The 25,855-nt window shown below is 37.5% G+C and overlaps 1 protein-coding gene across 1 annotated transcript in view; it reads left to right on the top strand.

The window, feature by feature from the left end:
• The first annotated feature begins 5,417 nt into the window (after positions 1 to 5,417).
• The window catches only part of KAT6B (K(lysine) acetyltransferase 6B), a 109,874-nt gene continuing 89,436 nt past the window's right edge, over positions 5,418 to 25,855 (top strand). Inside the window, exon 1 of the mRNA XM_009576879.1 lies at positions 5,418 to 6,291. Within this exon, the coding sequence (XP_009575174.1) occupies positions 5,671 to 6,291 (621 nt within the window). The 5' untranslated portion in view covers positions 5,418 to 5,670. The remainder of the gene's footprint in view (positions 6,292 to 25,855) is intronic.

Here is a 25,855-nt window from a genome sequence, read left to right as displayed (position 1 = left end):
CACGGCTGCCCTGTCCTGCGGGGTCGCCGTGCCCCGGGGAGCAGAGCCTGCGGGCTTGGGGTTTTTGCCTTTGAAATGAAAAATCCCGGAGCAAGGCTTGGAGGGTTCAAAAGCCAGCCCCGGCTCGGCCCCTGTCAAATGCAACAATGCCTTGGCGCTAGGCACTAGGCGTTGCAAATCTCCATGGCTTGGGTATACTGCAAAAATTTTAAGTAAGTTGGGGAGGGGAATAGTCAAGCCTCTAAAGCCACGTTTCAGAAGTGATGTTCACACCGTATTTTCTTTGCCTAGACCTCACCTTTAGCATTCTGTCACTGAGCATTGAAAATAACCTGCTCTGCAAAAAGCAAACAGATATCCCTTCTGTTGAAAGAAATGTTTTCAGTGAAACCCTCTTCACAGGTTAACTGCTGGCAGTGACTATTGCCTTCCCATGCTCCCTGATGTTCTCTAATAGCATATTTTAAAGTGTTCAGAACTTCCATGTAAGAGGGTGGGAAGGGTGAATTTGGGTGATTTTGCTGGTGTCATGTTGTGCTGATGCTGTTTCCTCTGGTAGTGCTTGCTGCTGTCATGTTGTGAACTGCTTTTTAGTACGGGATCTTAAACTAGGTTGTGGGGTATCGCAGAGTAGAAACGCTTTATCAGTTTGATTCACGTGTACCACTCTTACTCCCCACACCCCCAAGTCTTTTGGTGTAGTTTTGAAGTTACTATAATGTCTCCTCATGTGTCTGTTCAAAGCATGTGCAAGTGTCATTGCCCTTCCTTGTTATAATTGAAAACTGTATGTTGTGTAAAGAATAATACAATAGCTGGCTTCATGATCTGAGTAATTTTAAGTGTCATGTGTGCTTGGAGTCCTTGGCAGGACCTGCTTTCTCTCTGTCTCTTTGTAGGTGCATGTATTTTGCAATGGGGAGGCAAGTATCTTGCCTCTTTTGCATCATTAATTGAGATGGGGGTGGAATACAGAGTTGAATAACTGCAGAATTCCAAGTAATGGCTTGGAGGAAAGAAAAATGGCAAAAAGCTTACTGAATGCAATGGCAGTCTTCACTTCCTCCTCTGCTGCAATCCTTACCTGACCCTGATGCTGCAGCAGAGAGCTGGCCTGCTGCTGCTTCTCCTGCGTGTGTGCAGAGCAGGTAGGAGGGAGCAGAATGAAATTGTGCTTCACAGGTCACCGGCGGGTTGCACAAGTTGCTGTGATCTCTCTTCCCCCCCTTTTCTGTTTATTTTTTTGGTAGCTGTGTTAACCTCAGTTTTGAAAAGTTTAACTGCATTTACATTTAAGACAGCCAAAGCAAATTTTTAATTAATTTCTTCAGAAAAAGACTTTAGATTGTCTTTTGTGAAATGCTTTTGGATACTTGTGTAATAACTTTTAGTTTTGTTTCTTTGGGGGGGGCAGGGAAGCATAGCTAACTTTTTTTTTTTTTTTTTAATTTAGTATTTCGACTACACAGCTTGTTTTCACAATCTGGATCACTGGGAAATAATTCCAGATACTAGTTCACTCTAAAAAAGACCTTATTACAGGATTATAGGATTACTGATGACACCTGAGATTGACATGTTCAGTCAGTGCATTCTTTAATTAGAATCAGCTGTACAATAGATGTGTGCTTTATAAAGGGCATATTTGCATTCATTCTAAATCCCAAGCTGCAATTTTGCAACAACTTTGTATTTATCTGATAATTTATGACTTAGGTGAAGGGACAAGCCTTGACTAGAGGTGGCTTTTCATGTTTCAAAGGTAATGTATTGTACTTAACCCTCCGAATGCTTATGCTCTGCAGCACTTCAGTAGCAGATTTGTTAACAGACTTGGTCAGTAATACAGTGCCATAAAACTTTCTCAAATGTTCTTACTTTCAGAATAAGATATCATAGAGCTTAGAAGCTGAAATGTGACATATGACATAGAAAGAGCTTAATGACTGTTGCCATAAAACTTGGAAGTGGTCTTGTGCATTTAACGGTCTGGAAAATCTAATCTGTGATTGGATGGGTACTGCTGAGGGTTTCATTAAAAGTTATTTAATGCCAAGGGGAGGAAAATCAATAAACAGACATGAGTGCCTGCTGCTAATTTATAATCACTCTTAAAAATTGGTATTTCCTCAAAATCTGTTAGGGTAAGCATTACACTTTTTGTATTAAATGATATATGACCTTTTTGGGGTTTTGGTGAAATTACGTTCTAAACTTAGAAACCTGAATGTCATTTTGAACTTCGGTGTGTCCTCTTAATGTTGAATCTAGAAAGTTTGTTTCTAAAGCAGTTTGTTTTGTCTTTATCCAGTCACTCAGCATGTGTATGTATATATCTCTGTATTGCCAATCTTGGATCAACTTGATTTATGTGTCTTAACTTGATTTATGAAAGACCACTTTAACTTACAGCTCCAGGATCACTGAGCTGAATTATATTGCTGGCAAAGATGTTTGTTATTAAGAGGTTATTCTGAATCTTACGTATGGTAGACCTTGTCATATCAGTTGTGGAGGTCAGGGTGCTACACTTCAAGTATGTATGCAGTCAAAGTGGCAGAATAACAGAAAATCTAGGTTGTGGTAAAACAATTCCAAAATTGGATTGGATGAGCTTTGCATTGTTTCCTAAAGCAGAATGAACTTAGATTCTGTTGGAAGGTGTGAATTTAAGATGTCTTGATCTTCCTCTTGAAATATTCTGCCCTGTGTGTTGGAAATTCTATGCTCCTGCTGATACACTCAACTAGTGTTGATTTAGTAGGCGCTAGTATGCAGGAGGTTGTATTACATGTAGGGAGTTTTAAATAAATAAGTAAAAACATAGTTCTGAATTTATATTGCTGTGAAATTCCTGTACCAAGCAGCAGACTTTACATGAAGATACAGGTTTATGCTCACCTTTTGCCACAGTCACTGGCCAATAAAAATTCCTGTAACCCACAAGTTAGAGCATTTATACTGAAACGTTCATCGGTGTCCAGGTGCTTAGAACAGACCCTGCACTGTGTGTTCTGGAATTTAATGGAAGTGATGTGGTTGCTTGTATGAAATTTAATGCAACATACTGCAGTAGGTTTAAAAATGAGGCAAGTACGTCTGACTCAGCAAATGCAGCGTTCAGCGTTTAATTAAGTACTGACTATCTTCATGAAGACTCATAGTAGACCAGCCTAAGTAAGTAACTTTTAAACTTAAAAGCAGCTTTCTAGGAATCTGGGGCTTTATATGTAGCTATAGAGAACTTCCAAATCTATAGGCAAAACGTATAAAATAGTCTCAGTGTGAGTGACCCTCCACTATATATAGAGTTCTGCTTTGTTGTATTATTGTATTTTCAGTGTCAGAGTTGTGAGAGAATTTGTAGGATTCATAATACCATGGAAACTTTTTTCCTTCCCTGTATTTGTCTGCATTTTGCAGCTACAGTGTTATTTTGGAATTATCTGAAAACAGTGAATATTGGAAAGAAGGGCTTTTGCTAGCTGGATTAAATTAAAATGTCTGTTTACAGTACAAGTTATTGTTTTATTACAAATACTTGAAATAAACAGAACTGTTATCAAACATAACTTGCATGAGTACAGACTGGAAGCGAGAAAGAGGATCCAGTCTATGTAGGTTAATAGGGTTCAGTATGAGAGTCAATTAAACATTCAGGCCTTGCATTTGTATCAGGAATGTGTCTTTTCATTCTGGCAGTTAGTTGAACTTTCATATTTATAAATCTGAAAATGCTTAAGCTTCAATCAAACCTAGAGAATGACAAATTCATAAAATGAATTGATTAATATTTCTACTATTTGGGTATAGAAGAATTTTATATTCACCAATAACCAGCTGATCTTTTGTTACTAATCCTGTTGTGTAGGTGTAATAATATGTGAAACATGATCTGAGTTCATATTTAAAGACATTTTTGAGAGGGTAGAGGGAGGAGAAGGTATGGGACCAAAAGTGGTTTTGTACTCATTCTCTCCACAGTTGCAGAGGAGGAATCTTTTTGAACAAGTTGAAAATAATTTAGATTACTGCATCAATTCCGGTTTTTTTTCCTATTTATAATTCACTCAAGTTTTAAACATGATTGAAATGCAGGATGACTTGAATAAATGAATAAAAATGAGGTCCAAGACTTGTGTAATCATAGATATTACAGTTAGTTATAGGCTGCTTGCTGTAGCTTTGTACCTGTAGTTTCAGGTTAACTCAGTTTTAGATTTTGCTGGGAAACTGGTGGAACTTTACAAGACAACCCATTTATTTGAGAATGAAGATTATCTTCTTCTGGTTTTTATTTATATATTTTCCTTTGATTTGAAGTAATTATACAATTCTGTTAATGTCTTCAAAAGTTCTCCCTCACATTTCATGTCAGAAAAAAACTAATACCTCATATTTATTTATTCATTCATTAGGTGACTCCTGTCTCAGTTTAATTTGTGTGTCTTTTTTCTTCCCTCCCCTTCCCCCCCCGCCCCCCCATATATTGTCCTGCAGAATGAATAAACTCATGATCAAGATGTTCTTTCAGGTTTCTTATATAAGTTTTTGTAGCCACTGAATTATCTATTGGACTGATATATTCCATAATAAGTAAAGAAAATTGTTTGTTAAACTGTGAGTCACCGAAACATATTTTGTCAATGTGACCTCTTTATATGTCTTCATGCTGACAGCGTATTTATGTGAAAATGCCTCCTGTTACTTCATTTTCATTTCTGTTTGTAAGAGTTTGTATCAAAAATGCATGCCTCTCTACTGCACACCTCAGAATGAGAAATGCCTTTGTGATTCCCTTCTGTATTGTAGGGTACCTAGGTATTAATGAAGGATGTAATCAGAAAAAGTTCTGATATTTTGCTTCTGATTTTTCTGAGTTGTATAATCAACATATGGCATGGCACTGACAGACAGCATACTATAAGAAATGGCAGTGGTTAATAATTTGACTTTCATCGGTTGAGGATTGTTGTTGGGTTTTGTGTTGGGTGTTTTTGGTTTGGTGTTTTTTTTTTTTTTAGTGCATATATAATACATGCAGATAGTAATTCTCTTATGCCAGTGGGTCTAGAAATGATTTGTAGGCAGTTTGTTTTAGATAATATTTTCAGATCTCTGGCTGAATGGAAATTGTCCAACAAGTCAGTAGTAGGTTAAGTGTTGGGGTGATAGAATTCAGGAAAACTAAATCCACTGAATGTTGAGAAGTGGAAGGGTTTTATGATGACTTGTTTGGTGTGGGGTGGGAATTGGCAAACATTTCATATAATCTCGCAAAGATTTTTGCATACTGCAGCATCTACAGTATGAATGCATGTCTGAATGAATTCTGTTTCTTTTTACTACTTCAGCATTAACTGTATTCTCTCCCTGCCTCTTCTTTTTTCTTTTTAAAGGTTGCAACAAACTTTCTTGTAAGGATGTACCAGTATCATCACGAATTAATTCTTTCTACCTTTCCATAACGGTAAAGTAATTGGAAGTTTCAGTCAGCAGATATTTCCCTTTTCCGACTCCTCAGGATGGATATTTTTGAGATGCATCCAAGCAGTGTGTGGAATCCTTTGAGTTGTGTTTGAGGTGTGAACAACCTCTGAAAGATCTGCTAAAAGGATAAGGAGGAACCTCTATGGGTAACCCTTGGCTGGAAACAATTACTGTTCAACCATGGTAAAACTTGCCAACCCTCTTTATACGGAGTGGATTCTTGAAGCTATACAAAAAGTTAAAAAGCAAAAGCAAAGGCCTTCTGAAGAGAGAATATGTCACGCTGTTTGTGCTTCCCATGGATTAGATAAAAAGACTGTTTCAGAACAGTTGGAACTTAGTGTTCAAGATGGTTCTATTCTTAAAGTTACCAACAAAGGCCTTGCATCCTACAAGGACCCAGATAATCCTGGACGGTTTTCATCTGTTAAACCTGGCACTATTCCTAAATCTGTTAAGGGATCTAGAGGAGCTTGTAATGAGCTTCGTAATGTGGATTGGAATAAACTCTTGAGAAGAGCAATTGAAGGGCTTCAAGAACCAAATGGCTCCTCCCTGAAAAACATAGAGAAGTATTTGAGAAGTCAAAATGACTTAGCAAATATTTTCAACAATCCTGCCTTTCAGCAGAGGTTGCGTCTGGGGGCCAAACGTGCTGTGAACAATGGGAGATTACTGAAGGATGGACCTCAGTATAGAGTGAATTATGGCAGTTTGGAAAGCAAAGGAGCTCCAAAATACTCCAGCACTTTCCCAGCTTCTCTTCCACCTGTCAGCCTTCTACCCCATGAAAAAGACCAGGTAAGTCTGAAAAATGAGAGCAAACGTAGTAATGCAAAAATGGTTCTTGTTCTTTGTTTATTTACCTAATGCAAAAGTAATGATTCTTCTTGTTCTTTATTTACCTGTTTAAATGTATATAAGTGAGGATGCATGTCAAAGATCCATGCAGAATCAGTTCTGGTAAAGGAAGTTTACTTAGCTCCCTATGTCCTGCCGTTCTGTGTTGGATAGTTTGCTCTTTGGATTTTCAGTAGATAAACAGAGCAGCAGGGAAGACTACAGCTGTATGCTTTCTTCTAGGTGTGAGGTTGTTCTGTCTTGCCTGGCAGACTGCTGTTGCTGAAATCTGCAACGTGATTTGGTTGTGGCCTTTTACCTTCATTTTACTCCTGGATGTACTGGTTTTCTTGTAGTTTGAACACTACCAGTAGAACTCTTGATATTTAAGACTGTTAGAATTACTATTTTTAAAGATATTTGTATGTAGATACTTAGCTTTAAAACTACAGTTAGTAGGAACTGGAGTTAATGTAAATATTCTAGGAATATAAGTGAAGGTATCAGAGTGACAAATTGAGCTAAACTGCAGAATCCTCCTCCTGTTTCAGTTTTTTGGACTTCCTACATGGGTTTATTTTTGCTATTACTTGGGCCTTGTTTTCAGGTTAATGATTCACAGGGTTTAAGCCTTGAGGGAGAAGGGGGTGTCAATTAGTGTGTTTATGAAAGGATAGTGTGAAAGACATGTCTGTAGGCATTCTTTGATCGTTCCCCACTTAGTATGGTGAAGTGTGTTTTAAATTTTCAGTGTACTTGGGGAAAAAAGCTACCTGTTCTAACTGAATTGGGTTATTTAGAATATTTGTAAGTTGGTGGTTTGGTGGTTTGTTTTTGGTTTGGTTTGGCTTTTTTCCCACTTAGTGGTGAAGTTTGATGGCAGTTCTTTTTGGCGTAGAATAACCCAGGCAACTTTGCCATTACAGAGGTGCCATTAGTGTCGTCTTCTAGAAACTGCATGGTGGTTTTCACTCGCCTTTTTTCCTTCAGCTGATTGTAAGGCGCTGGAAGGTGCAGAGTAGAAAGCGCTTATGTTAGAAATATTTAGCGAAGTCTACAAGAACAGTTGTTTGTGGAACTGTCAGAGGTGACACTACAGATGTTGGTAGCTGTAGGTTGATTTATGTAAGCTTCTCTAAATATATGTTAAATATGATTGTTTTTATATGTGGATATCTATCTATTTCTGTCAAATTGGACTTCTCGGGTATTTGAAGGATGCATGGAGCTTCACGCTCAATAATCAGAATGGAAATTCAGAAGTGTTGCTTACTGTGCGATTACTGCTGTAGCCATACACTATAAAGATTTAATTACTTGTAGTGATAAAGCTGTCTATTTAAGTACTTGCAGAGAATCTTCTGTAATTCTGATACTCTAGTGGCATGAAAAATTTGAAGGCTGGAGCACTGAGCAACCAAAATAGGTTAATACTATGATGCTTCACATGAATTCTGTGGAAACAAAAATCTCCCTTGTTAGGCTACCTACTGGGACTGGCATCCATTGCAAGGAATGTTGGTTGGGTCATGGTGCTGAAAAAGCCGTTACTGCCATACTAAAATACTGGTATAATGATAAATCTGTCTTTTAGAAGTTAGCCAAACAAATCTGTTCTCGAGCGAGTGCTTTGGCAAGAAATAAGCTTTCATTTGGGTGCCTCAAAATTAGCAGTGTGATTTGCGTCTTTAAAAACTGTTCGGTGTACACTTTTTCCTGACAAAAATAGTTTTGAGGTTGGCGAATCAGTAGTTGCATATCAGTGTAGTGCACTGCTTACTTGTGCTAGTTGGGGCACAGGTTACTGGGCAAATATATACAGACTTGGTTTAAATATGGGATGTTTGCTGGTCTTTAAGCTGTATGGCTTTGAATACACTTAAAGGACAGTTCTGAAAGTAACTGTAAATAGGTGTCTCTATTATTGGGATGTGACTGGATGTTCATTTGAAATTGATGGTAATTAATGAATACGCAGAATGACACTGCAAGAAAACTGTTAGGCTATTTTTATTGGAAGTATTTAAGTGGCAGTATGGGGCATGTCAAAATTATTTATTGAATTTTATACAATAAAATGTAGCCAACTGGCACCTCTTGGGAATGGCTAGTCTTTGAAGAGATTGGTGTATTTTAAAGTTTCTTTGGCTGTTTATATAGCTAGCCCAAGTAAGAGCTGCTTTTTTGTTTGGGTGGCTCTTTTTGTTTGGTTGGGTTTTTTTGTTTTTAAATACTAGAGGTGGAGTTCAAGTATCTCTTCTGTTGACTTTTTGAGGAGAAGAAAGAACAGGAGGATGTGCAGAAATCTGTTTAGATGACTGTGGAAGTTTGAGTAATTTTGACTTTTCTAATGCATAATTAACATCTTATCAGGATGAGACAGTTAAAAGATTTAGTGCATTAGAAGTGCATCAGAGCGCTCTCTTTGGCAATCTGAACTTTCACACTTACAGTACCAAGTGCAGACTCTGAACCTTTCTTTCTGAGTGAGTAAAAGGTGATCAGAAGAGATATAGTACTGCCTCTGTGTGTGTGTGTTTCTGTGTTTTGGTGTGGTGGGGGTTTTTTTTTGTTGTTTTTTCCTTCTCTGTCCTTTACTCTCCCCTCCCCCCACCAAAGGCATCAGGGTATCTAGTGCACTGAGAAGATAGATGCTATTGCAATGCAGTGCTAGTGAAGTTAGTTTTACAGACCTGGAGCCTTGACTATGTTACAGGGGTGCTGAATGTTTTGCATTCGATGAAATACTCACGTGGAACAGGGAGCTGGAAGTGCTAAATTTTCCTCTTGGTGGTGATGCTATGGAGCTGCTTTTCTTGTCTTTGTATTAGCTGGGTGATCCCATGCAACTAGATATAGTCGTCTTGTTTCATTAGATGTAGACATAGCTGCAGTTAGTTACAGCAGTATAACTTATATTGCCATGTTTCCTCCTGTTATCCATAGGCCTGGAAGGAAGCATTTGTGTAAAAATGGTATGTTTCCTTCAAATCCTGACTTTTCTGGATTTGGGCAAAGGTGCGTCAACTCCGAGTTACAGGAAATATGCAGTGCACCTGTTAAAATCTTCTCTTCTTCCACCCCTTCCCATTCCCTAGTGTGTGTGTGGAGGGTTGCTTTATCACTTCTGTATGAAGAGATGCAAGCACAAGGCTTATAGGAAGGACCCATTCCATTGGAAGGTCAGGTAGCTGTCATCAGCTATATGGTGTCTAGGCTGTACATCATATAAAGTGTAATGAGTAGTATAAATTATAGGACATCCGAGTTGTCCTAAATATTCTGGTCGTTGCATTAAGGTAGATACTTACTTGGTGTGGACAGTAACTTGAATCAAAGCACTTCAAAAGATGGCTGGTTTAAAGTGTTAAATTGGTGTGTTAAAGGACCAGCCTCCAGCCAGAGGTGGAGCCGCCTTAACAATGAAGGGAAACTGGAAACAATGCTGTCCTTTAGGATGAAGACTTGTGATGTTTTTTCTTTTCTGCAAATAAAAATCAAAACCCCTACACACAAGAAAGCAGAAAAAGAAGGAAATTTGTTGCGCAGTAGTTTGATCTTGTGCACTTCACTATATTGCAGTGCATAGTTAGTTTTAACAATTTAACTGCTCTTACATGTTCTTCCTTATGTTCAGAGTATCTCGCATAGATATCTCCTCTCTTGCTCTTCACACCTTCCCTGACCCAGCATCTTCTGAAAAAGGCTGTATGAGTATGTTAATCAGAAAATGCAATGTAAAAACTGGTAACGTAGTAGGAAAGGGTGTGAACAGAGAGGAAAATCAACCTGAACACGTTGAGTGACACGTAGCTTTTCGATAAGCCTTCGATGCACTAAAATACACTTCTGGAAATGCAGCAGTATTTAAAAGTTATGGTTAGTGTTTAAATGGGTGTTTAATTTAGCTTTAATGGTGTCAGTTGTAGAATGGCAATATTTGTGGTGTTTTCTGTGCGCAGGCGTGTGCTATGTTGTTCCTTGTTTTCCTTGTCACTTGGACAAGCACTAGGAAGGTTCTGCAGTTCGGGAACTGAACAAAACTTACTAGGTCTTAGGAGTTAGCCATCTCCTGAGCACAAATGCCGTATGACTTATAACCTGAAGAAACAGATGTTTGTAGGCTGTAGACAGCTCTTTATTTCTTTATTTTTAAACATAATTTAAAAGGATAAATCCAGCTTTAAAAGGAAGAGGCAATGGCCATTGTAACATTTTCAGAGGACTGTGGGAATGTGTAGTATATCTCAGTGGTTACATCTTTGCTGTGTTCAGAATAATTAGTGCTTAAAATATACTTTGAAAGATGCAGTGCAAATGGAGATGACGTGATCCATACAGCATTTTCTTGGTCCTCCTGAACAGCTCAGCAACTGTATTAATAGTTGTTTCCATCTGATTCTTGGCATGAAAATTTTTATTAATCCCCCTTTCACTTTCAGTTTGTCTTTCTAAGCTGACTTTTATGCAAAACCAAACTTGTTTTACTAATTTTTCATACTCTGAACTCCTATCTAATTTTGTTTTCACTGGCCTATGTACATTTAGCTTTTCAAAGTGTAACTTGGCATGGGTTGAATTTCAGTTTTCTGATATGTAGCTTGTGCCAGTGCAGACACTGGGTGTTCCTCCTTATGTCTTTCAGGCAAAGGGCCAATCTATAGAGAAGTGCTTTTTTGGCATCCAGGCTCCTCCCTGCTCAGTTTTTCAGCTTCCTGCCTTCCTGTGGGTAGGTAACAAGAGACTGTTGGCTGAGATTTCTTTGCTTGCTCTGCCTTTTCCCTCTGGCCTCTAGACTTTCCACTGAGCAGAAATAGAAAAGTTAGGCAGAAAGGGAGTGCTATGCAATGTATCTTACCGATTCATAAGGGGATATTCATAATGCCTAACTTTGGAGCTGGCTTTATGTGGAGTCTGTGCTCCTGAGGGTGAGTCTGAGCACCAAAATGCAGTGATAGGTAAGTTTCTGTAAGAGAGTGTCTGCAGTGCTACACTTAAAGAGACTGTAGACAGGTGTATGAAAAAAGAAAAATGAAACCTAGGCTTGAACTTCGTCAATCCATAAAATACTATTGTCTTTAGAGACAACCTGTGTTTCTGCCCTTGTAACATCTTCATGGTGACAAAAGACTGAGGAATGTTAGCGTTACTGACAAACACTAACTCTCATGTTTGTGCTTCTCATTATCTCAATTCACAAGATGCGTTTATTTCTTGGAAGGGTGGCCTGCACTTCAGTGCGTGTAGCTTTTGTCCTTGAAGTTCTGGGATGATTGCTAATGCTGCTGCTCTCTCTCATTTCTCTGCTGTCCCTGTAGCTTCTGAAATGCTAAAAGTACCAACTCAAGCATAAACCAAGTGAACATTTACAAATTGTTCCTATTCACACTCGAGATACTGGAGCTTACCAGAAATTGAAGAATGACTTACTCTGTCTTCTGAGCATTTAAAACTGAAGTGGAAAAGTCTTGTCATCCCATATTGTGAAGAAGCAGCTCATACCACTGTAGATAGATATATCTGGCTTTTCGGGCTTTTTTGTATTTTACAATTCAGCACATTTGGATCAAACCAAGAAGCATGCTTGTAAAGGTTTTCTTGAATTGTATGGTGGGAGGGAAATTAAAAACTGCTATTTCCTGAGTCAGATTGGTCTGCTCCTTCATAAGGCGGGGCAGGGGGCAAGGTTGCGTTCCAGTTTCTGATGTTGGTGACTTAGTTTCTGCAAAGAGGTCATTGGTCTGCAGTTTTCTATAGCACCATCAAGGAAGACCCTACACATCCTTTTTTCCCCAAGCTGGATATTTTGGAACATAGTTCTGCATGATGTGCTCCCGATTCTTGTTTACTGCAAGGAGTGATTCCAAACTTTATACTGCAAGCTGTTTAATCCTAACACTTGCTAAAATTTGATTCTCTTGGTAGTTTCTTTTCAGAATTACTTGGTGTGATGTACTGCAGTGAGTCCTGTATTGAAACTGACAGCAATGAGTTAAAGCAATCCTGTGTAGCTCCAGCAGTTCTGTTTGTGTTTGTTCATCTATGCTATTTTCTGTGAACTCTTGTCTTAACTGGGAGTGACATTTGATTCCTAAACTACAGTTAGAGGTTTCACTCTTTGCATTTTTCCTCCAAGTTTAATTTTTCTTTAACTGCTCAATACATAGATATCTCCTTTGTCAAGATTCCTTCTAGAATATAGAAATACCAGAAGTCTGCCTTAGATATAAGGAGAACTATCTTGCATATTTTCTCAGTGCTATATCCTTACTTATCTTAAGTGTCTTTCCTCTTCTATGTTCAATAATAGTGATAAGTCTTACTCTTGGGTGTTTTTTCTGTGGCAGTTGAAATGTGATAACAATTCCATGTTGTCTCTTGTTGTTGCAGGAACTTTGTTATAAAACAGGTGATGAAAAACCTTGGTAACTTACAGTTGAGGTTGTCTGCTATTTTTTGACAGATGATTTTTTTTTTTCAAGTAAGATCCCCAGATGTAGATCAACTGCTAATAAACCGTAGTTTTCCAATTTGGTGCTTGGAAATGGCAAAAGACTGTCACGTTTGAAAGAATTTCAAGCTAGCATTGAGAAAAGAATTACTCAATTGGTGTAAAAGTCGTCTTTACAACTTTAAATCCATTTATGTCCTATTAGCATATTCTTTCAAAGGACAACTCTCTTCTCTGTTTTCAGGACTGTATTTGCCAGGGTATAAGGACAGACCCATACTTCCTATGATTGTGAGGGTCTGTTTCAAGTCAGGACACTAGGACTTCCTGGAGCCAAATGTAGGGAGTTGCCATTGTGTACTGGAACAACACTATTGGGGCTCAGATTGTGGCTGTAGAATTTTGAGGATGATGCACATCAAATCAAGCACCACTTAGCTGACAGATCCACTGCTGTCCTTTGTGGTTACCTTATAAGAGACAAACCAACTTTTAAACTAGTATGATTTCCTTCTGTTGCAAAATCGCTTGTGTGTGTTTGTTGTTGTTGTTTTTCCTTGTCTGCTTATATTCCTCCTCATTGAGGGAAATTATAACTGGTGCCACTTAGATTTTTGGGCTGGGTTGTTTTTTTTTTCCCCCTCTCCAGGTTCTTGCAGAAGAGCTTAAAGTTTCAAATTTGCAGGCACGGGCAGCTGTCTTACAGTATGAATGGTATGAACTGTTAAAGGACGTCTGTGTAGGCAACTCCAGGGCTGCTGCATTTGGTTCTAGGTTTGTGCGGATTATTGTGACTTCAGGTTATACTGTAGAGAACATGTTACGTAATGAAAAAGTTCTTGGAGGGAGGGAAATTGCAGACTTGTAAATTGTCAACTCTTGTGTCTTGTCTCTGCAGTAATAGATACACATGTGCAGGAATTTCTGCTTTCTCAAGTGTTTTGGCTCTAGAGGGGCAGGGTCCCATTTATGTCCCCTTGTGGTTGTGGTGGTACAGCCCATCACTTACCAACTAATGCAGTACTAGGTGGAGTAGGCTTGAGACTTCTGTTTTTAATTACAAGCAGGATTCTGGCACAGCAGAAAAGCTGTGTGTGATCTCAGCAAATTTGTCTGGGAGGCATGGCTGATGTTTCCTCATCTAGGAAGAATCCTTAATAGAAGTGGGGGCTAGCATAAGCTGTGATAAATTTGCCACACATTTTCCACATGCCCTCCAGTGTTTAATTTCATCACCAGGGGTGTTTTGAAGTTGGCTTCAATTTCACAGCTCTGTTTTTTCCAAAATGGTGAAAATGACTGACTGTAGTTTTAAGAATTAATTTTTATGTAATGTCCATGTATCTGTGGCAACATTAACTAGCAGTGTTTGCATTTGGCTCCATAAGAGACAAATGTCAGTGGCACCAGTGTTTCAAACATTGAGTACACATAGTTCTTAACTAACGAATAAGTAGTTACAAGTAACAGTTGAAAGGAGTATAGTCAAGATAATTTTATCATAGACGTGTAGAATTTTTTTGTCTTTGTGTGGGACTGTTGCGTTAAAGCACCTCTTTCAGCACTATCTATTGGGTGATTATAGTGAAGATGGAGACTGCTATTTCTCAGGTGGCAAAAGGATGAGAGGTAGCTGACATAAGTTGCAGCAATGGAAATTCCAGATAGATGAAGGAGAAAATCCTTTATAGTGAGGATGGAGAGACATGGAACAGAGGCTCAGAGTGGCTGTGGAATCTCCATCCTCAGAGGTGGTCAGAGCTTGCCTAGGCAAGGTCCTGAGCAACCTGAGGGAACATTTGAGTCTGGTCTTGTTTTGTGTGGTAGGTTGGGGTACATGCTCCAGAGGTCTCTCCCAGCCTAGAGTATTCTATTTCAACTTGAATTGAAAGTTTGTCTGCTTCTTCTAACTGTTGGCTAATAAAACAGAGAGTATAGTTACTTTATGCAAGACTATGATGATGAAGATTTGGAGACAGCTGCGTCAAATAGCCGAAGTGTATGCTAAAGAGGTTTTAAGAGGGATGGAAGCTTTACCTGGGAAAACCATTCACAGTGTGTTTATTTTTGTTTTTTGTTGCTTAACGTTTCTTTCATAAGTGCATTTTGTGTGTGTTGCTTTCAGAATAGTGAACATCCTGATTTCTGCTTTCTTGGGACTCCCTGAAATCTGGAAAAACAAGAATTTAACTCTTAGCTTTATATACCAGACCCAGGAGGCTGGGTCTGAAGCCTGCTAGGCTTCGTTTAAGTTCTGCCATTACGTTGTGTGGATACCTTATCTGATGCTGTTGTCCTTTATATTGATTTGTTAAAATGTGAGTAATGCCTAACTTGCAAGTACTGTGAAATTCTCTAAAGTGCTTAGAATTAATGGATAGTGAGCAGTAGTTAGCAAAGGAGTTACACAAAAATACAGTTAAGGGGTGATGAAAAAGGCAGTGTTTGAGCCTAAAAAAATTCTCAAGACCAAAGTAATCTCCATTATAATCACTGAACTTAATAGTAATTAGTTAACAAGTTCTATGCGTATAAAGGCTGCTGTATCCCTCCCTTCTGTTCCAAATTTAAAAGATACTCAGCTTTCATTTCCTACTTTGTTTTTTCTCTTTTGTCCTCTGAACACTAGTATACCTTCTGTAGGAGTCAGATTTACAAGAATATGTTAGTGGTAGAGGCAGAAGACAGTGTATTGACTCCTTCAAGTATTTGGTTATCAGTCAGTTTATAAATATACACATGGAGGTTTATGTAATAAACAATGGGGCTCTATATAATAATGGTATTTTTTGACCTGAATATTCTTGCTCTGCCTTGAACTGTCCAGCTCTCCTCCCTTCCCTCTTTATCCAGTTGTGAAAACTGAATGTGACTGAAAACTTGTTAATTCTGTTTTACAAATATTAATGCTGCTTTAATATTGGAAAATTATATAGTAAAACCAATTTTATTTATTTTGATGTTTGGCACGCATTTCGCTGATTTAGCAAAGCAAGCTTTCATTCAGGTGTTTCAGATGTTACAGATATTTTCTGAAGGTCTAAAAATTATAGATAAATCAGTCAAGAAATGACTAGAGAAAACCACTCACAGGGTAGATTCTCAAGTTAGATAGCAGCACGTGTTATGTGCCTACAGAATGATCTGTTGTTGTGCTTGTATATGCATATGTTTAACTACACGAAAAAGTATCGGAGCTCACACTGTCTTAGAAACCAGTGACTTGTTGTTCTGTGGCCATTTTAAAGAATTCCTCTTATTGGGTCACTTGACATGCTTGTCTGCCATACTCTTGAGGAAGGAAATTATTGGTACTTATGTCTTTTAATGGTTCTAAATGTTCTTAAAACAAATTTTAAACTACTACATTTGTAAAGGTGACAGCTTCCATTGTAGTCAAGCAATTCCTCCTCTTTACATCTATGCATTTAACTTTACTCTCTCGTGATTAAAAGTCGAAGATATTTTACCCTGGATAAAACATGGAATGCAGTAGTTGTTTAAAAAAAAATTTTTAAAAAAGATCCTGGCTTTACCTAGTCCTTCTGCTTTACATTCATTGAAAACTATTTAAGAACTAGGAATCTGAAAACATGAGTTCTGTTCTGGGCTTTGCCACTTGGAATTTATGTGGTGATGGGCAGTTGTTTTCACTTTATGCATTTGTGCACTCTGTTTAAAAGCCAGTGAGTAGCTGCTCATCTTGCAGGCATGTTTTCAGCTTTTCAGTAGAGAGTTTCAGAAGTCTTTTCAGATCTGAACATGAGCTGGAAGGTAGGAGTCTTTTTGTTTGGAATAATAAACCAGTGAAGGAATCTTCCCGTGTTCCCAAGTTCCTATACCGCTCTGAATTCAAGATGGTGCCTCAATTCTGCCTGTGAATTTAAGGAAATAATTGTGGCTGCTATTCAGCCCGGGATTGACAGATTTTGTTTTATGTCTCCTAGAAGATATTAGTGGTGGGAGAGGCATGCACTGGAATTTTGTTTGGTACCTGTCTTTCTCATTGATATCTCTGCCTTCTTAAGTAATATTTTCAACATGTTTATTAGGCACCTTCAGCCTGTTATGGAAAAGGTATTGATAATTTTCAGAGTTAGACTAGAAATAAAACTGATTTATCTGTTTTTATGTTAAACCTGCTGGAGCTGACTTTATTTGAGAAAATGACTTTGATAGGTGGCAGCTCTATTCTGCCTAAGAAAACAAACGAACAAACAAACAAAAAGCTGGATGTTCAGGCTTCATCGTGTGAACTTGCCATATTGAATTTTCTGTATGTAATTTTAAACAGAACTGCCCATAATCTGCTAACATAAAACTGAATCTTAATGTTGTTTCTTTCTCAATATTGTGTTTGGATGTATTTTGAAGAGACCTCTGGAAGATTTGATTTCTAGAGAAGAGCTACTGATATAGCTGAGGACAAGCTTTTTCCCTTTCCTGATCTCTGTCTGGTGGTAAAATTCTAATTTGCTTGATATTTTGCTATTACAAGTGAGTTTTGCTAAAACAAGTGAGTTTCAAATTTTCTGAGAAGTTCTATATGGAATTTACTTTTAAAGCTTGATGCCTTAAAATTTTGTATTTTAACTTAGAGCTAGTTAATATAGAAATACCTTAGTGTTCTTAATTGGAGAAGAGAACAAAAGTAACTTTCTCACCCCCTGCATAGCAGGGAAGGGAATCCTAAAATAGTTTTAGTAGCAAAAGTGGTTTTAACCTTGAATGTCTTACTTTGCTTTTCCTCTCAAAAATATTAATCTTAGTTTTTAGCAGACTTTTGTCTTACGTTTCACTTTCTGACAACAGCCTTGAGAGCAAATTTTTCCCTCTCCCCACAACACATGCATTTTGTTTGCTTCACTGTTACTGATACCATTGCGAGGCCAGCAGCTTTAAATAAGGTTAGCTTTTGTCTTTTATGTGCACGGCTATAATGGCTCCCATTGTTACTGCTTTCTTAAGCCATGACAACTTGACTTTTTTTCCTTTTTTTAAGTATGTATTTAATAGATTTTACCAATTAGAGTAGGCATCTGTTTGGAGATCAGTAGCAATCAAAATCACTTACGAAGAAACTGTTGGCTTATGATGCATCTAAAATATTTCTGGAAGTTCAGCTTCTTTTTAGCTGTTGCTAAGAGATAAATTTTCATTGACATGAGGGGTGTGAGGACATGTCAGCATGCTACCAGTTGTTTTATAGGCAGTTAGCTCTGCCGCCTTGCAGATGGTTGGAAAACTCTTGGTAGTGGGTAAATGTGTGCTGATTATCTCACTGAATTAAGGTAACCTTTTGTCGTTCATTGAATTCTGCAGACCAGGCACTGAGCAGCTGCTCTACTGTTGAATTCTAGATTTAGTGAATACAAAGATTATGCTAAAGGGTATTTAGTCCTGTTCCAGGTACTGAGCATTGGACCACTGCAAGAATTTTTTTGTTTAATACTACCTTCAGTGTGTTAGTAATCAGGGCAATCCAATAAGACAGTATCGTCAACATTTTGACTAAACTGTATTTTCCAACTTTGTTGTCACCACATGCTCATTGATATTTTAAAACTTTGGAAGTAGGTCAGAAAGAGAGATTGCAAAGAGCTGTTGTTTTTTCCTCCCTCTTACTTCTCTGCCTCTGCCTTTCTTAAAGTGGTGCAAAGGGAAATAACTCTTGTTTCTGCTTGCTTTTTGTATTACTAGTTTTGGGTTGTGTTTTGTTTTGGAGTGGGTTGTGTGTTGTCTGTCCATGTGTTGTGTTCCCTGCTCCCCTCTTCCCCCCCCCCCCCCACCCCGAAGTCTGATTTGATACTAGCTCATGTGGCAAATACCACTTAAAACTGGTTCATACTTTATTGATGAGACTTGCCTCAAAAACAGTTTAAGCAATCTGATGATTATGAAGTTCATAAATACATCTGTGTGTTTATTTTGGATTACACTTGTGAGTGTGCACCTCATCTACTGGGGGGTATATTTAAAGGTAATAGTTCACTGTCATGTTAAAACTTGCTTGTAAACTTGTTTCCCCACCATTTTGAAAAAAAATTAGTAGGCAGAATTAGGTTTTCAGTTGGGTTGCTTTATTAAAGACTGGTTTCAAGTTTTAAATAAAATACTTCATTTCTAGTACAATTTTGGAAAGGGATTGGGGAACGAATTGGAGCATTTCCCAGGTAAGCTTAAATTATTTGGATTGCAGAAAGCGAAAACACTTCTGGATTGTTAGACAGTGTTTACAGACTTTCAAAAAACAGTTAAGGTCTTCAGATCAGTATAGTTTTGTCCAAGAAAATTCTATTTTGTAAGGATCTGAAAGGTGGGGTTTTTTGAGAATAATTCTATTGCGTCAGAAATACAATAGATAAAATATAACTAGAATAAGGTATTGTTATAGCAACTACATATAAAGGGGTATACTTGTATACTGTGCTATATAGGAGGGGGTAATATACTCTCTTCTGTAACATAGTAGTGGATTGAGGACTTAGGGGGTCTTCTAGAGAGCCGCTTTCTCAAGGCATTATGGTCCTCTCAGTGATATTTAGGAATTAGAAGTAACTGTTTGGTATTACAGTACCTCTTTTCCAGGGGAAGAGGTAAAGAGAAGAGGGCTAAGAGTTTTGAGGGTCTATGTTTAAGGGTCACTGTCTAATGCACCTTATAGGAGAAGGTGTTTCTGAGATCCAGTTTAGGTTCATCTTCCCTGCCCTGCTTAAGTGTAACTTTGACTTCATTCTTGGGGGGGGTGGGGTGAGTATTTTTATTTTTTTTATCAAGTATATAATGTTTTAATGGGTTCTTATGTTTCCTCCCAATCTTCAACCCAAATCGTAGGTACTGATTACACTTCTGCTAGTAAATAGTTGCCCATCTTCCATGCAGTTTCAAGAAGTATTGTTGGGCTGTTTCTGTTGATACTACATTGTTCAAAAACCAGAAAGTCTATTTTGATGTCAGGATTATCATGAAAAAGCTGATTAAAAATCAGTATTTGAAATATAGAATTTAGAAATGAATCTATCTTTAAGTTTGAGTGAATTTTATTTGTTGTATAAAACTATAATAAGATGGGCATATGATATTCTGAAGAAATCTTTGCAGGAAGCCTGGGAGCTGAAATGTTTTCCCTGCAGTAAAAATACCACAGTCAAATGATACGTCTTTGAAATTCTGGAAAAAAGGAAGCAGCTTCATATTTGTTTGATTACCCCCAATATAGTTTTGCCCTAATAATCAAATTGGTTTCCATTTCTGAATACAGTGTTAACACTTAGGTGGAATACATTCCATCTTAAATGTTTGAAATAGCTTCTAAGACTGAAGAAATCACTCTTCTCTTATACCTAGGGGAATTTTTTATAGATTTTTTTTTTTTTTCCCCCCTCCCCTTCTAGTTCACTGAAATGCTGACATCTAATTCCAGTACATTTGCAAGAATTCCTCTCCACTTCTATTAAGTATCTAACAGGTTTCTTTTGTGATCTGGTTCACGTTTTGAAAGTTAATCATGTTCATAGGGTATAAAAATATGAGATAACGTCATAGAGAAATAGCTTTAAAAAATGGTCTGCTTAGCATCTGTGTGATTGCCCCAATGTTAAAACTAACTATCTCATAATAGTGTATACAAAAATCAAGTCCTTCATCTCTTAGCAACCTTTCCTAGAATGTACTGGGTGTCTAAGGTAAACTGGTTATTAATTCTTTCTTCAGGCAAACCAGACCAAAATGTAATAGCTAATGCAGTGGTATCTTTCTGTGTATCTACCTATGTGAGGTACTGTGGTCTCACTGGAGACAAGGATGAAGATAAGCAGGCTGCATGATAACTTCAAAAGTACCAGCTTCTAGTTTCAGAGTTCAAAATGACAGCTTATGGCACAGCCTTGGTTACAGCACTATGCAAAAATAGCATAGATAAGTGTTGCGCGTACTTGTTACAACTTGAAGTGTGATCTAGCAGTCTCATTCGCCATAGGTCTTTAAGGCCTGTAGTAAAGGTGCTTCCTTTCGGAAAAATGCTACAGTTGCAGAAAAAAAACCCCTGACTTCTTAATATTAAATTTAAACAGTTTTCTTGGAAGGAGGAGTTACTACAGGGAATATTGTATATTACCTTATTATATCACTCTTTATTGAAAACAGGGTGTTAGACTATAAAGCCTGTGAGAGAGGGTAGTTAAATTCTTAACTGGGGCTGATATTAGCAGAGGTACAATGACAAATGTTTTGATACAAGCAAAACAGCAACAGGGAAGCATGACTTAGAACTTCATTTCAAACTAAGATGGCAGCTATTGCTTGTAAAGAGCTATATCAACAACTGTAGACTGTTGATGTGTTGACTTTTATATAGAAGTAAAAATACCAGTTTTGCTAAGAATTTTTGAAGTAGTACTACAGGAAAGTAATGTTTATATTTTATTTGCAGTTTTAACTCATTTGTATTCACAAAACAGTAAATACTTCATCTACAAAAATATTTTTCTTAGTAGATCTGTTAAATTGCACCACAGGTCTATTTGATACAGCTTATACTTGCTGTCAGCACCTATTCCCTCCGTGGTTATTACCACAGAAGACAGGTTTGGTGTTTATGCTGTATGCCTGGCTTTCTGTTTCCTAGGTGTGGGGTTCCAAATTCTTTTCAGGCTTTTCTAAGAGCAGCATAATCTAGAACAGATAACCCACTTAGTGAAAACAATAGCAAAACATAGGGAGGTTTTGTTTGTTTGTTTTTGTTTTTAAAAAATGCTTTTTATGCTGACTTAGTAGAAGTGCATTGAAGAGATTTTTTGAGATTGGTGTTTGTTGTTTAGCCTCATCAGTGTAAAGCTTGAGAGAAAAGCTATAGTAAATACTTGATTAGCAGCTTCCATGGAGGTATTAGGAAGTGTCCTTCTACGAAGGTGGTAGGCAGTAACGTATAAGCTATATAAAACCTGTTCACACTACGTACAATTTAGCTAAATTTTTTGCCCAAATCACCAGTTTGTATTCCGACTCTATACTTCTAAGGTGCTATCAGCATCAGTGAAAACAATATACTGTGGTTTTGTTACTTTTGTAGTCATTTTGAATGCTTCTCCAGAGTGCTAATTAGGAAGCCACTAATACAAATAGCAGAAGTGATAGATGGGGCCCAAATACTGTGTCAAGATGGACAGACTTCATTCTTTCTCTTCTAAATTTGTGGCTACTTCAGAAACTTCAAGCTGAGCAGTGTTCATTTCTTTGTACAGCCATTCCTGAACTTTTCCCGTGAGGGCACCTTAGCTGATAAGATCTTAACATGGGTTTTGTGGTTTCACTGCTTGTAATTAGGGGAAGGAGAAAGCAAACTATGATGTGAATTTACCATTGTGGTATAGGACACAGTATAGTTCATGCTGTTTCCTGTCATATCATAATCTTTATTAGATTCTTTTGCAGAGTTAAATATTTTGATATTTAGCTTAAAATAGTTTGGGGAAATGGGAAACATACATGGTAAGAGTTGGACTGTTCATCTGCTGAAGGAGGAAAAAATCTTTCTTTCTTACCTTTTTATTTTACTGGCACTAGCTTCTCCCACCCACCTACCTGCCTTCCACCATCAGTTCACACAGCTTAAAAAAATAGCTGGCTTGAGACCCTGATTACAATGTGTGTATCTCTTGACTAGAAAATGCAGGCTTAAGGCAGTGCTTAAGTTTCCAAAGCCTTGGGAAGGGACTGATGAGTCCTCTCTATGGTATGTTGTGCTGCAGGGTCTGCAGTGGTAGTAGCCCAGGTGAAGCTTTAGAATAGGGCTATCTCATGTGCTATCTTAAGAGCTCAAGCTTTTATAGCTGGATTAAAATAATCTTTCTTTGATTGTGAGTTATAACACTGGATTAAATTGTGACTAAGTTAAATAGATAATCTATTAGAGTAGAATCAAAAGACCAAATTAATGCTTTTTTTGGAGCCTAATGCTTAATTATTCTGACTTGGGAGAAGATTCTGACTTGAGGTGTCATGCAGATGTTTTATTTGAGGATGGAAAACAAATAAAGAAAGATGGAATTTTGTTAATACAACATTACTCAGAATTGAGTAGCCTGATTTATCCCTGCAGAAGCACTTCTGTAGTACTGTAGGTTTTTTTCTGTTTAACATCTGAAATAATTTACCTGATTTAAGAAGATCCTAACTCTTCTCCAGGATATAACAAGTTATAAAGTAATGTTTCCTTATAGAGGACCAACCTATTATCCTCAACTTTATCCGTATATGATCTTAACTCATGTATGCCGGTAACTAACTTGGAATTCATTTTGTGGTCACTGATTAGAGGAGGTGACTAGCCTTACTAGCTGCCTTATCCATGTCTAAAGAATACATTTCTCTTAAGGTTGTCTTGTTTGAATTTGTGTCTCAAACGCAAATATTCAAATCTCTTTAATGGAGTGCTGAAAACTTCCTGTTTTGTGCCTTAACATTCTACCACAAAGGTCAGTTTCTTCCTCAAAAGTTAGAGCATACTGAAATTGTAATGCCATACAATTAAAATACTATTCTTTTGCTGTCAGGCTTTGCTGTGGGTTTGCTTTTGTATTTGTAGCAGATTAACACAAATATGTGTCATCATTGATACATTGATAAATGATAAAATCACTTATGTTAAATGATAAAACATTGGGCCGGAAAAAAAGGATGCTGTGCTACAGAGCTCAGTTATGCTGCTATGCTGTTATATCATGTGGCCATCCTGTAGAATTGGGTGAGGTATTTGCCTTGATTTTTGAAGACTTCCTGAATTTGGTCAGTACAGATTTTTACGTGCAAGATACATAGTGACCTTAAGTATTGCTATTCTTTTATGGGGTGAAAGCCTGAAGTATCTTTAATGGTTAATGCCAAATCAAAACTTAAGTGCAGTGTACAGGTTTTGAGGTGGAATCTTCCCTCCTTCTCTCTTTTCCCTTTTCCCATGGATTATATAGCTTCAGTTGCTATATGTATTTCATTTGTTGCTTCAGACAATGCAACCATACCAGCAGATGCTCAAGACAACTTTTTAACTGTCATCAGTACCGATGGGCACCTACCTGTGAAAATTTCTGGAGACATTTGGCTAGTGTGTTATCCTTGATAAAATACTTTCTCTCTGGAGGAGAATGTCCTGAGTGCTAGCAGGTTTTTCTGTGCTGGCTGTCAGGGTTGACAAGTGATACATGTTAAAAGTGCAACAACTAAAAGGCAAAGCCTTTTACCTCCTAACAGGAAGTAGCTTTGTTGCGCTTGGGTTTTTGTTGTTGTTGTTGTTGTTGTTGTTCCTAGTAGTACAAAATAAAATATTTTAAATTATCTGAAATTCCAAGCCATCATGAATATACCTGATGTGAAAACAGTATTAACAAAACCCTAGAAGTCCATAACAAAAAGCTGTATTATGCAGTTAACAGATGTTTTCCTTTAAATTCCAAGCAAGATGCAAAGAAACCATAAAAGGACTGTTTTTTACTTTCATGCTATAAAATAAAGGGTAGAAGTGAGGGGGGAAAAATACTACCTTCCTATGAAAGTTGTCTTCTGTGTGTATGCATGGCAGTATACAAATTGTTAGATTTCGAAAAGTGTGCTTTCCTCGTTGCTTTTTCCTTTGTAGGAATAAAGGGTACTGTACGGTACAGTTGCAGGCTGTTGAATCCTGTCTTTCTTTTCTACCACTACTCTCTCCTTTGATTCATTGAAGACTGTTCATGACATCTGTTGAGGGCCAATAAGAAAGGGCTTCTAGGCTTTCTATGCTAAACAAGATACAGGTATTTTCTCAGATCATCGTGTTCTTGGAGATCAAGATTTTGCAGAAGAAGATGAAAACATCTTAGGATTTCTCATGGCTATTTGAAACTACATACTTACTGAATCATCCATTGTCTTCCATGTCTTCACTACAGGGGGTTGCCATTTCAAGCTGTTTGGGTAGAAAAAAATTCTAAGAATATGCATTCCAGGTTTTCCCAGAAGGATTTAGGAGGATTGGTCACTAATTGAGATTAGAGTTAGCTAGGACACTTCCTGCTCTCTTTTAATCCAGGAAGGTATCTGGCATGGCTGCAGAACTTCTGTCTGCATGTCTCATTCACTGCTGTAATCAGAAGTAAATGTATCAATTTCTAGTACTGGAGGTAAATTAATTTTGAACTGCTTTTGAGTCTCCAAGTAATGAGTCTAATCTATTGCAGTAAAAGCTCTACCAGTCAATGAGTGTGGTACTTTTAAGTAATTCTGTGGTTTAAATCTAATTACTATACAGTGCTTTTTAAATCAAACTTTTGCTGGCTGCAGGGCAAAGCATCTTAAGCCTTGTCTAACTTAAACTGTACATTATGTGGAATTATTTTAAGAGTGATAACTATGATCCTGTCTTGTGCAATGTGTTCTGTATTTACAAGAAAAGAATTGCAGCTGCTGAAGTTGGTCAATTATATAGGAAATAATGGGATCGACTGTACTGAGATGCCAAAGATAATTGAGTGTGTAAATGAGAGCCAGACTCATTAGTCTGTGACATCATACAGTGAATGCAAGGTTTTAATGATAAACTAGGTACTAATTATGAAGCTTTTTCTGTGCTACAAATGAGCTAATTTATAAACTGCCAGCACCTGAAGAAGGAAGTCTCTTAGGGCCAAAGGCTTGTGTATTATAACGTATTTATTGGTTTGATAAAAGCAGTATTGCATTATCTGTCCAATTTAACCAGGAAGATTTTTCTTACAATTTAACTGTAAATCTCAAGAGGAGAAAACTGTAGGAGTGTGATTTTACATTCTGATGCCGCTTAGCAGTAGCGATTCAGGAATTGACGCAAATAACTGTTTTAAACAGCTTCCAGGGAAGAGAATTTTTTTTCTTCTGAGAAGTGATTTCTGTGTGCCTTGAGGTACTCTATTTTTACACATATCATGTACTCATACACAAGTGTGTGTGTGTGTGTGTATATATATATATAAAAATGTTTTATTTGCATCACCCTCACTTATGCAGAGATATACTAACCTTGTCTTGTGAAGACTGACAGATTTTGATTTTTAAAAACAGAAA

Source organism: Fulmarus glacialis, unplaced genomic scaffold (assembly GCF_000690835.1).
Source record: "Fulmarus glacialis isolate BGI_N327 unplaced genomic scaffold, ASM69083v1 scaffold38764, whole genome shotgun sequence".
Lineage (NCBI taxonomy): Eukaryota > Metazoa > Chordata > Aves > Procellariiformes > Procellariidae > Fulmarus > Fulmarus glacialis.
Note: the sequence above shows the minus strand (reverse complement) of the source record. Positions and strands in the feature narration are given on the sequence as shown.